A 13,650-nucleotide genomic window follows, 5' to 3' on the forward strand; every position below is an offset into this window, starting at 1 on the left:
TTCCCGTAAATCACCTATTTTTTAGCTGTCACTAATACATATGTATGTATATAACATATAAGCTTGTTTACTCAAAAAATTAAAAAAAAAAAAAAAAAAAATTTAAATGAAAAAAATCCTACAGACATAAAAAAAGAAGAACTAGATATTCATATGACCTTGCCTTAAAAACTTCTTCGCTAACTCTTCTCTTGCCATTTTAAAGCATTAACAATCTAAATTTGGCATTCCTTTATAGAAAAATTTAGAATTCAACTAGATTTTTGCGGATATGTGACGACAGTTATACATATACATATATAAGTACATACTATGTATGGCTGAAATATGCATACATATACTATACATACTTATGTATCTGTGAACTAACCTGCTCTGCTAGAATTTTGAGCTAATTTTTCGTCGCATGTTAATTAGTTAGTCGAGTCTATTTATAAAATAAAATAATAAATAATTGCACGATAATTTTAAATTCCTGATATATTAATAAAAAACTATAAATACATATATCTATGCTTATATATTGTACATAAACATATCTATATATGAAGGAATTCCGGTTTTGTGCAAAATATTCGAAATACTAAAATAAGAATTTTGCCAATTGAGAGATATTAATGGCACGTGAAATTAAAATGCCATATGCTCGCATTGAAAAGTAGGCGTGTACCTATTATACTGGATCGTGTTTGCTTCGCAGCAAAGTTGTACTTCTGCTATTAACAGTTTGAATACCACTTTTGAGCTTGTACTGCGCGACCTTACACTTTAAATTAAACGAATTTAAGGAGAGATACATCGAAATTTGAAGAATTTATTAATTTATAAAATTTTATAAATTTATTAAAATCTTGAGGTTTCTCCACATTTGTCGTGAACTTTGCTAAGGCTTCCTCAAAGCGTAAAATGTCTTTGTTTATTATAAACGTCGAACAACATTAGTGCTAGCGCCACGAATACTAAATATATCGATATACATACATACACATGTATGTATGTATGTATACCTCTCTGAAAGGTTTAAGTTATTTAACTAGGATTCTGATGCGGATATACTTTAATGTGGCTAATTCTATAATGATTGGCTAATTGATATACATAATTGATTGTCTGGTCAATGTAATACTTGGAGAAAAACGAGCGTGTGCGAAATTTCAGTTCGTTATCTCAAAACGAGAGGAACGTATATACAGACAAACGAACTACATACATAGATATGTACATACATATATATGCACATATAAAACGAACGTACAACGAAACCAAAAGATAAAACACACATACATATAATGCTCCCACATTCCATGAAACTGCTTAAAACCGCACTAAGCTAGTCAAAGCACAAAAAACTGGATACAACAACTATATACAGTAGATAAAATTAAACTCTAAATTCCAATCGATGCCATAAAAAGCCAAAGTGGAAATTTCAAATCCTCGCATTTCCGCTTTGCAAACAACAGTTAAGTAATCGCTAATGCTGCTTATCAAAGCATGAAAATATTCAGTATAATAAAATCGCAGACAGGCACACAAACACATATGCACATTGATATTTCAGCACACACGCCAGCTAGCGCTGCAAGGCGTTCGAGCCTCTGCTGAAAAAGGGGGCTCGACTTGCTCGCGGTCAGCCGACTGATAAATGCTGACACATACATACACTGTCGCATTGTATGAATGTATTTAGTCATATTCGCGTTAATGCATATCATTTCTCTATGTGGATACACATACATACATACATATCTAATGCATAAAAGTTTATGATTAAAATACATAGCGGATCATAAATATTTATTAAAGCATTTATTTTGGGAAAATTCCGCTAAGAACCGTCTATATAAGTGTGATTCGTCGATTTTTTAAACATATACAGACACGTATTTGAAGTGACTTGCGTCAATAGCTGCTTGAATTTCTTATATAAATCACTGCTGCGACATTCCAAAATATAAAAATACAATGTTGACGGCGCCTATTTTTTCGTCTTTTTTTTACTAAAAAATGAACGGCGTTACTAAAAATAAAAATGTGTACATATGTGTACATACATACATGCATACACGTGTATATAGAATTTATAGAGTTTGATATAAATTTAGTAGAGATAAGTACTCACATACATACATATATCAAAAAGCATTTTCAAGTGAATTGGGTTTTCCAAACTTATAGCTTTATTTCTTTTTAATAATTTATCAGTTCAAAAGTACTATAAATAGACTAATTTAAACAACTTTATAAATTCCTAAAAAAAATAAAAAATAATAACGCTGTATTTTGGTAAGCATTATGAGATACACATCACGTCTTTAAATTCAAGATCAGCTGCATAACTTCAGATGGTAACTTAAGCATTACTATTTTCACCTTTGAAAAAACTCAAGGTCCTATTACAAATATGAACAATGACTTTAAAAATGATTTTATTCTAAGCTATATTTGAAAATATCTAAAAAAATATTTTATCAAGTCTTTTCTTCTTGTTCTGTATATAAGTATGTAGTTCTTCATATAAATGACTCTTTTTGATCATCGAAAATATTCTTAATTTTTTTGCCAAAATAACTCAGTGGTCTAAACTGTGTTTTTGAAGTCAAGATTTTTTTCGCACTAAAACCGATTTTCAAAAATTTTAACAGATCTTTATCAAGTCTTTTCTTTGAAAAAAAAATGTTCTGTAATTTTCACTAAAATTTTGTTCTAGTATAGAAAAATACTGCCAAAAAACCTAATTTTTTTTTCCGATTCTAAAACTCGTATTTTTTCACTTTCGCCAAAATCCTGCCAACGCAAAATCAGTTTTCCGGTAAAATTTTAATTTTTTTATAATGCCTTTTCATAACAATTTTTGATTTTTCGACCCTAGATCATTGTATCCACTTCTTTTTCTGAAGCGCCGTCGGAGCACACGTATTACTCGAAAAATATTCAAATTTTTTTCTTCAAAAATTGTATTGTGTAATCTTAAAACAATTGATATAGCAACTTTTTAATTTTTAAAAATCGCTGCTTTTAAGGTGATCTAGATCTCCACCTTGAGGGGTTTTTTGGTTTACTGGTTAAAAAAAATTGTTTTTTTTTTTATTATCTTATTAAAACCTACAACACCTCTAGAACATTGTCCTAAATTTTCAAGTTGATCCGGGTAATAGTTTCGGAGATCCAGCTTTGAGAACTTGTGCGCTCGAGGCTAGCTAGGCTAAGTGCGCCGTTTTTAGACGCATTTTTCTCGAAACTGTGTTTTTGAAGTCGGAAGATTTTTTTCGCACTACTCAACCGATTTTCATAAAATTTTACACAGGTCTTTGAGATACACTTCTTAAAGACTTTATTTGAAAAAAAAAATGTTCGAAATTTTCACTAAAATTTTGATATATAGTATATGTAAAAATACCTGCCAAAAAACCTAATTTCAGTATTTTTTCCTTCGTCCAAGTTCTAAGTTAACTTTTTTACGTATTTTTTCACTTTCGCAGATCGTGTAAGGAGTTATCCTACCAACGCGGCTGCATCATTTTTCCGAGGGGTCTTCGGAAATGTCGTCGCAAAATCTTGGTTAATAGTGTATATTTGTAAGAATAAAAAATTCTAATGAAATATGGCTAAGAAGACTGTTTTTACCCGAAGAAACCCATCTAACCCCTTAAATCTTACATTTGGCAAACATTTACTTTCTTCGATAGGTGGTAGCTCTGGACCAAATTGTGTTTAAATTAAATGCTTCTAAAAAAATAAATTTATTTTTTGAATACGTGGCTACTCTAGACTTTCCGGAAAGCGTTACTTAGTGTTTTAAAGCTTTTGGCACACTTTTTATAATGATTTGTTTAGTTTTACTTTTAAATCGTCACTTCTCTGCTATTTTATTTTCTTTTGAGTTTAAGTTATTTAGAAAAGTTAGTTTTATTTAGTAAAGTTAGTTAGTTAACTATGTAAACTATAGGTGAGGTCTCTTACTAGATTTGTTCAATCGCTTGCTGCCTCACATTGGACAAAGCCAGCTATCAATTCGCTTCACCATCTAAATTTTGGCGAACCGAACATTGCTTTTGAAAAGATTGATTTGCTGCTTTGATAATAATCGCTAAACTACCTCTTGTTCTTTTTTTAAGCTCTATAAATAAACAAATATTTGCTTACAATGACTAGCACATTTTTACGACCTTGTTCCTTATCTTATGTCTGGGCATTATCGGTTTCTTTTATTACTGACATTTTATGAATATCATTATAGAATGATTCGCCACATTAAATGACAGGTGTCATCCTCCTTAATTGCTTCTCTAAGCACTAGAGGCTTATTAGAACTTCAAATAGTCTATTGCAAATATGCGATAAATACCTTGAAGTACTACGATACTATGAAATGCTATAGAGCTATTTAGCTATTTAGATATACGACTGCAATTGTTCACATGAACGAGCACTTCATTAGCACTAGAACGACTTTAGTATCTTGACAGCGGCAAAAAATCATTACAACGCAATAATTTCCGCTAAATTTGTCATATGTGTCAATGTGTTGGCGTAGCTCGTGCACGAGCGCATACGAGTTGCTGTGCATATCTACATGTTTATTGAATTATTTTCTTATTAACACGCGAAAAGCAAAATATATATTTATTTCCTTTTTAAATGTTGCTACGATTATGGTATATTTCTAATTTTATTGCTGTTATTGTTTTTGTTTGGTTTGCAAATAGTTGCATATACATAAGTATGTGTTTGTATCGTAAATGTATCTATATATGCATAATTTTATTGTAACTACTACTTTATTGTAGTATTATACAGGAGATATACATTTTATATTTAACTATATACTCGTATGTACATTGTGACAAAAAATTGAAAATCGTATTTAATTATTTATCAATATTTATTTTGCCGCCTTCAAAGTATTCTCCACCAACGATTTTTTCAGTCCACGAAACACACTTGTGCATACGATTTTTTCAGTCCTCAAACAATTTACGTATTTTGTTTTTTATCTTATCGATCGACCGAAAACTACGGAGCGTCAATTTCAGTTTGGGGAACAAGAAAGATCATACGGAACCAAATCTGGTGAATACGGTAGTTGATCAATGGCATTCATTTGGGCTTTAAATTTGGTCACAATCGTGGCTCCATGCGATGGTGCACTATCATCGTGTAAAATCCATAAATTGTTCCTCCGCAATTCCGGCCGTCTTATACGGATGTTCTCGCGCAAACGTCTCAATACGGCCAAATAGAACTCCTTATTGCCCATCTGTCCCTCTAGAACAAATTAATCATGCACCAAACCATGAATATCGAAGAAAACAATGAGCAACACCTTTATTTTTGAGCGGCTTTGGTGTGTTTTTTTTTTTTGTTTGGTTTCGGCTCGTTTTGTTCCCTCCATTCCGATGATTGTTGACTTGTTTGCATTTCAAACTCATAAACCCATGTCTCATTGGCACTTATGATGCTCTCCATTAATGTGGAATCGGAATTCGCAGGATTAAGCATGTCCAAAGAGACCTGTTTACGGTACTCTTTATGAAAAAAATCAGCTTTATCGGGACGAGTCAAGAAACAATGCGCTGCATACCCAATCATTTATCGAGGAATTCAATTACGATTTCCGGGTACTTTTTTGTCACAATTTATATGTAGATATGTATATACAACGATAAAGTGCACTTGTCTGCTAACTAATTACGATCTTGTTTACAAAATGCTTCAAGCGCTCTCAAATTACCATTAACACGTAGATACACGTGTTAAATTATTCACAATAAAATTTATAGCGAAACACCAATATATCGCAAAGGCAGAAATGTAAACAGTAAACTTTAAATTTGTTATATTTTTAGTATTTTTTTATGATGCCTTCTTTACGTAGTTAATCAAATAACAATTTAATTAAGCAAATGCACAAATATAATAAACAATTACAATTATTAATTTAACAAATGTCAATTCATGCTGACACCCAATCAATTTTGCCTCTAAATTAATTAATTTTATTGTTTTGTGTAAATATCATGGCTAATCAGAAGTGGTTGTTATTCAATTATTACATCCACATACTCGTATTTGTAGATAGAGAAAGTACAAAAGCAAACAAGTTAAATAATTTTCGGATAATTTTCAACAGAAACATTTTCCTCACCGCCAAACATCTTTTTTCGGAGGCCTTTCTGGATATCGTCTACGAGATCAAGGGTATTTAAATTTTATTTAAATTAATCACCCACTATTAAATTGCATCAACGGAACAGCATTTTTATTTGTTAAAAAAAAATTTAAATATACGGGTTTTTAACCCCTTTAATGGTTTGAATGAAGATATTTTCGAATAAAACATTAGTAAATGTATTATCATATTAAATCATATATTTTAATTGAAACCCCTTAAACACATTTATGGTTATACCGATAACTAGTTAATAACTACTTTTAGACACTAAAGCTTCCATCTTAACTTAATAAAGCTACAACAGGCATTCAAATATTCCGAGATCATCTTTTTGGCCATGAACACTTCTATAGAAATATTTATGATAATAATAATATCCAACGAATACCCCTCTCCCAACCAACCAACATTTAATATTTACCTTTGTTTTGATCGCAATATATCTTGCAAATTTTTGAAATTTTGTTACAAATAGAATACTGTTAATATTTTCTTATATTCTGTTTGAAAGAAATAAAGTAAAGCGAAACAATTTCACTGCCGAAAATTATTATTTATTACCTACATATGTATGTATATTCCTATTATAATTTGACTGAAATGAAAATAATTTTGTAATTTTCAATCAGCTGTTTTATGTTTACATACATTTACAAACAGCAGATGGCGCGAGAGAGATGATGGGTAATGGGTAGTTTAATACCCGTTTAAATAGACGAAAGAATGCTCATAGAACGCCATCAATAGATACTTTTTTGTACCCTGCACGGGATATATTAAAGTTACCACGAAGTAACACGTAACACCTTGAAAGAAAAGTTCAATACTTTTTGAAGTATATATGTATATATATGTATAAAGGACTGGAAATAGACCCGCTGTGTTTGAGATATTGATCTGAAATTGTGCACATACTCTTCTATTCTCAAGAAGTCTTTTCTCCGAATCACCAATATCGAAGCAATATAGCATATGTCTGCCATATAAACTGACACATCAAAGTCAAGCTTTTGTATGGAAAACTTGTTTATTTCACAAGATATAGATATATCAAATTTGGCATGAATTATTGTAGAAGGCAACGGTGCAATCTCCGAACATATTTTTCAGTTCACTAATGCAAAAACTGTCATGCAAACTAACCGATCAAAATCAAGATAAAAATTTTTTGCAACTCTGAAGGGTATTTTCGCTTCAGAGCTGTCAAAATTAATTATATTATATGACCGTTAATACACACATGTATGCGATTAGCTTTTCTGTAAGCTTCATTCTTTGCTCATAAACTATTTATGACTATGTCCACTTAAATTCATTTCGTTGGCCTATTTTTAAGTTGATAGTTATGATTTCATTGCATTTTTATTAAATTATATTCAATAGTGAAGTCTGTAGACTCCTTCAGACGTCAACTCAATTGACATGGTTTATAAATAGTGTGTGTGTTCTCTTTCTAAAACACACACACAAACATATGGAGAAACGCACAAGCTGTGAATGCAAATTCATGCATTCTCGCATGCAGAGACTGAATGTTTACGACGTGCATTGAACCCGTCTCCTTGCATCTAAGAAAACATGCAAGTTATTATACTCCTCAATTAAGAACGTTTCATAAATGACAAACAATTTCCGAAGTCAGCCAATTTAAACATTATGACCCTGTGAAGCATTTTTCAGAAGTCTCTACATACACATACATATATATATATATATATATATATGTAGATACATACATACAGTACGTGTTGATATGGACTTTAAATAAGCCACATTAAGGCCGCTGAGCGCCATAGAATTCATATCGATTGAATAATTGAGCTCGTAGTACACAAAAGAGGCTCGACTCAATACGATCGGACATGTGCAGTCCATTGAACGCTTATAAATAGTTTTGAATGCTTTATTATGTGTTTGTTTTTATTTTTAGTGGCTTTTTATTTATTTATTTTAATTTTTTTTTTAATTTTTTATTTTATTTATTTTTTTTTTATATTTTAAATTTATTTATTTACTTTACTTATACAATTTTATTGCATTGCCTCACCGAGTCACACACACATATTTAAAAGTCGCGAGCTTTAGTTAATTAAGCGTGAAAATGTCGTTTTAATTCAAGTTTAAACACATTAAAGTGCCGTTAATTTACGCTAATTAGGTTTTAGTATCTTAGGTAACTGCATTTAACAGATTTTCTACACTAAAAGAGTTATTTACTGTAATTAACACATTTCCAGACAATTGTAAACACCACTTTGAAACAATTTTATTATTTACATTAAATTAAATTGTAACAATGTATTTAGAGGCTTAAATACTCTTTGAAAAATCTCTGGGACGTTGATTGAGGGGTTTGGCGTAATTAATTTTTTCAGGATTTTTTTCCATATTTCTACCCTTATCAGGTATATCCCGAAGGAAACCCTATAAAGTTCATATTTAAATGATCAGCAAGACGGCCTAAGTTCAGTTAGCCACACTCGTCTATCAGTGTATACACGAACTTATCACTCAATTTTTGAGATATTGATCTGAAATTTTACACACGTCCTTGTTTCCTCAAGAAGCTGCTCATTTGTCGGAACCGCTGTTATCGGACCACTACAAGGTATAACTGTCATACAAATTGATCAATTAAACTGGGGCCCTTGTATTGAAAACTTTTTTATTTGACGAGATATCCTCACGAAATTTACATCGAATTATTGTTGTTGTTGTTGTAAGGGTTATCTACTTTCCGTTAGGGTGGTAAGGTTTAGATAAGTTGTCATCGAGATCATCTAACGGTAGGGCCAAGAAAGGTGCTGTTTCGACGGGGTCGGACCATAGGGTGAGGAGTGTCAGATGTGTAGGGTTAGCTGGGCCAGCAAAGAGGTGGTTAGAGTCATGGAACTCGTGACATAGATAGATAGATAGATAGGCCAAATCTCACAACAGCCGTTTCTACCACAACAGCCGTTTCTACATTACCGGAATCGAGCCGATTTTTATCTGGCCAAGGGTCCTTTCGGAGATCTAATCTTGTTGGGATTGGTAAGTTTTGAGATTAAGTTTGTCATCGGATTATTGTCTAAGGTAATGGTATAATCTCCAAACGTATTATTCGGATCCGAACTTTATAGCATATAGTTTTCATACAAACTGATCGATCACAATCACAAGTTCGTGGAACGAAATATTTTTGTTTGTGAAGTATAGGTACTTATGGTAGGTTCGGTACAGCCGAAGTTAAGGTTTTTTCTTTATTTAATATAAAACGGAGAGGGCGGAGTTGCCCGCGCGTTATCGCGGCGTTATAATTATCTGGCAACATTGGAAAGTTTGTTCATCCGAAAGTTGTAACTGTTATTTTAAAGCAGTCAAGCTGAGCCACCCTACATTTTTTATGCGCCGAAGGCAATTAGTTGAGCTTCTAGCTGAGTAATCTTGTTTAAAATCATTCATTCGCTTTCTGTACGTTTTCTCTGACACCCCTGCATCTATTCTTCATCACACTTTCAAGGGATTGACCTCTGCTTTCATAAATATAGCGCTCTAGTGTTCATTAATGTCTCAAATCTATCAACTTTGTCATTTACCTCGTCTCTTCCTGTGGTGAACAAACCCTTAACACACTCTTCTACAATCGAATTGCTCAAAAATATTGCAAATTGTGTTGACAAGCCTTCTCCGCATTTGGCATGCAAATTCTCGCTGTGCGTAAACAACAACACCCACACATATATAGACACTAGTTCAGCTTCTAATCATATAGAATATCATAATTTATTGCTTTGCCCCAATTAGGAAAATTGATTCGTCATATGTGTGTCTATTATAGCAGCTATTCAGATAGCAGTAACATTTTCAAGTACACATTTTCGCACACAATGAATATGTATGTATGTAGTTATGTTAACACAAATCTGTTTACATACAATATATACATATATATATTATTAGGTATTTAGTGGCAATGAATATGAAACGCTTTTTCATACATAAATTAACTCGAACGACTTTGAAAACAAGCTACAAATCAACTATGTGCCCATACGAGCTACAAGCATATTTATGTATGAATATATAGTTTTGTATTTATGTATATCTGTATGTATCTGTTGCATATTTATTATGTACATTATGTATATTCCGTCAGTTGGGGCGCGTCCTGGCCACGACAAAGTTTACTTTTACAGACATACCTACTGTAGCTGGAGGATAATGACTCACTAGCTCGCTACTATTAACTTTGTTTTAACTACACAAATACATATGTATGTATATGAAAGTAAATGCAGGCATTCCATATAGTTACAGTTAACAGTTTTTATGCGTTTAATAAACTTAAAGCGAATTCAATGTCAGAGTTATAAAACTTTCTCTGTACATAAACTTTTAGTATTTATTTACATACATATGTATACATATACAACACATGTAGCCATATGTACATAAATAGATTTAGCAAACAATGTAATTAGTAAGTCGTTGTAAATATATTATATACAGCGGCTCCACAAGTGTCAGTTTGCACTCTGTGTTCATGTGACTTTGTCCATTTGTTTACTGTTTACATGGAAAATAGTTACGAAGTTATTGCATTCGTGCTTGGCAACGAAAAGGACGCGAGTCAAAATCTCACCACAGTGACTTAGAATGACGGAAAAATGTTGTATTGTAATATTGCTTGTAAAATAAATTTTATTAAACAGCTACAAGCCTTATCTTTCCATGTAAGTGTCGGCACATTTTATCTAAACTCTTGTAAGTACATAAGTAAGTGCAACTAATCGCCGGCAAATTTCAATGCAATGGTAGTTAAGTGTTATTAATACGTTATCTTTGTGTACATAAGATAAAATCCAATAGCTTTGTGGTTCTAAATTTTATGATTTATGCGCTTATTCCGTTTAGAGATAATAAATCTTTCAATAAAGCAGAAAACATAGGAAGTAAGAGTCTAGGAAATTACTACTTTTCCAATATGAAGACAATGAAACAGAAAGGTATGTACATGTATGTGACAAAAGAGTATCTTTAAAGACGGTTGAGAGATCGTTGAAGACATGTTTCGTTCTGGACGAACTTCGACCTCTTCTACTGATAAAAATATTTATAAAAAGTGAAAGATATGGTCCTTGAAAATCGTGAGGCAAATGTTAGAGGGTTGGCAAGAGAGAGTGCGTTGGATATTTTGGGTATGAAATGCGTTCTTGCTCGACTCGTCCCGCTGAAGCTGATTCTTTTTCAAAAAGAGTACGATTGCGACCGAATTTAAAGCCAAAAATGCTATGAATATCATCGATCAAGAATCGTATTCACCAGATTTGGCTCCGTGTGGTTTTTTCTTGCACGCCGAAATGAAATTGCCGCTCCATGGAATCCGTTTTCAGTCCATCGAAGAGATGGAAAAAAATGCGCTGAAGGCCATCCCATCATAAGTGCTTATGAAAAGTGTTTCGAGAACTGGACAAATCGTAAGTATAATATGATATTTAATATTTTGCGTTGTATTTTAATTTCTGGGTACTTTTTTGTCACAATATATACCTAAAGCTCTCCATTAAAATTTTTTGTTCTAATCGAAAATTGAATTTTGGCAGCACAAAATCGACCAAAATTATGGAAAAATTCAACTTTTTTCAAAGACGCTATCTTGTCTGATTGATTTGGTTTTCATACGTGTACAAAAATATATTCTAATTTTTTTTTGCATTCACCCACGGATGTTCAGTAGTTATTTTTACGAGTATTCAATTAGGTGTAACTCTTAAAACAAAATGATACATACCTCTGCATCTATTAATTCCACCTTTTTCTGTATTCGACATTTTGATATTGTCTGAAAATAGAAGAAATTACATCATTACTTGTCTGAATTATATATTTTAAATGCGTTTGGTTTGTTTTTAATTGCCTAACTCTAGCATTTTTAGCCACTGTTGGTATAAAACTTTCTGAATAGATTGAGATTTAATGAAACTGTACTACTTTTTATTTTGGTTGAAGTCTTGACTTAGCTAAGGCACTCATAGAAAAATCAAAACTGCTAATTTGGAATGATAATTAGGGATTTAAGACACTTAAGGTTTATTTTAATTTCTAAAATTTGTATATTTGTGTATGAAAATCCAATTTCCAACTTGTTTTGATAATGTGGCAACCTTTATATAAGCACGCATATAGATATACCCATAAAAATGATTATTTTTAGGCAATTTTTTGTAGAAAATATTTTTTGGATAAATTAAGGTAATTTTAAAAAGGTAAAAAAAGTTACCCAAAAAAAAATTAACTTAATTAAGCAAGCAAAAAACATTTTCTATAAAAAGTTCCCTACAAATTCATCATTAACAAATTATTGCATGTAATTTATAGCTTTTTAGGCAATTTTTAATTATTAAATGCGATTAAATTCAAATTTGATTTATTATATCAAATACAACACCATCATTTTAATAGCTACAAAAAACTGCTAAAGCACGTTTCCAGCGTTCTAACGAGCATAAAATGTTTGTAGCAGCCAAGTGACAACAACAAAGCTGCAAAAGGCCACGTTCCGCCAATAGAAATTAAAGAGCGATTTCAAGGTAGTAAACTCACTAAAGCTATACAAACGTGCATACATACAAATGGCACATATAAACATATATACTTATGTATATGCGTATTTACATACATATATGCAATGCAAATGCATGCAAAATAGCAGAAAAGTGGAGCAGTAACAAGCGAATTCAGTTTTGCTAGAGCAGAACTTTAAAAAGCACTCCGCGTTCATTTCAATTACAATTCTTAAAGTGATTGTAATGAATTTGGCAAAAAAATTAATTTATTCAAAAGTGTGACTTTGTGACATACATACATATAAATACATTATAATGCTTTCGATTTTTGATTCTTTCTTGGCTTGGCACATGTTCGAACATATGTTGACATGAGCAGCCATATTGCTTTATGTTTTCTTTTTGAGTAATACATACTGACAAACATACGGCTATGTGAGCTTTTTGTGAGCTTAACGAATCGATCTCCTAGGATCACACCAAAATTTGAAAGATAACAAATTTAAAAGAATAGTGATGTTGGAGATAAGTTAAGAAAAAAAATGAATTTATTTTCTTTTTGTGAAGAAAAGTTAATAAAAAAAGGCGCATGTATTTTTTTTTTTTTGAATAATAAATTGCATTTCCTAACTAACATTGTTTTCCGATTTATAAATACTTATTTGTTTATTTAGACGCTGTAATAACTTATTACACCGAACAATTAATAATATTGCTCACCAGCATGCCTGATATATGGCATCATCAGGTTGCCGGTAAATTACTATAAACTTATGCATATAAATGTACATACTTAATGATGTGCATATATAAAACAAAGCCAAGTGATTTATGCGTTGGAAAATATAAATAAAACAAATAAATTGTTTTATGTAATAAAATATTGATTACACACAGAAAACTAGAGAATAAATTCATTCTCTCGAG

General features: G+C 31.6%; 1 protein-coding gene across 3 annotated transcripts in view; it reads right to left on the reverse strand.

Annotated features, from left to right (window-relative positions):
* The window catches only part of LOC126754776 (sialin), a 441,635-nt gene that overhangs the window by 12,062 nt on the left and 415,923 nt on the right, over positions 1-13,650 (reverse strand). For 2 of the 3 annotated variants that reach the window (XM_050466889.1, XM_050466888.1), the window contains exon 2: positions 11,949-12,001. In XM_050466889.1, the coding sequence (XP_050322846.1) occupies positions 11,949-11,988 (40 nt within the window). In that variant the 5' untranslated portion in view covers positions 11,989-12,001. Of the gene's footprint in view, positions 1-6,596; positions 6,619-11,948; positions 12,002-13,650 lie in introns of those variants that run through there. The other variant, XM_050466890.1, reaches the window with a different exon arrangement.

Source organism: Bactrocera neohumeralis, chromosome 4, assembly GCF_024586455.1.
Source record: "Bactrocera neohumeralis isolate Rockhampton chromosome 4, APGP_CSIRO_Bneo_wtdbg2-racon-allhic-juicebox.fasta_v2, whole genome shotgun sequence".
NCBI classification, from domain to species: domain Eukaryota; kingdom Metazoa; phylum Arthropoda; class Insecta; order Diptera; family Tephritidae; genus Bactrocera; species Bactrocera neohumeralis.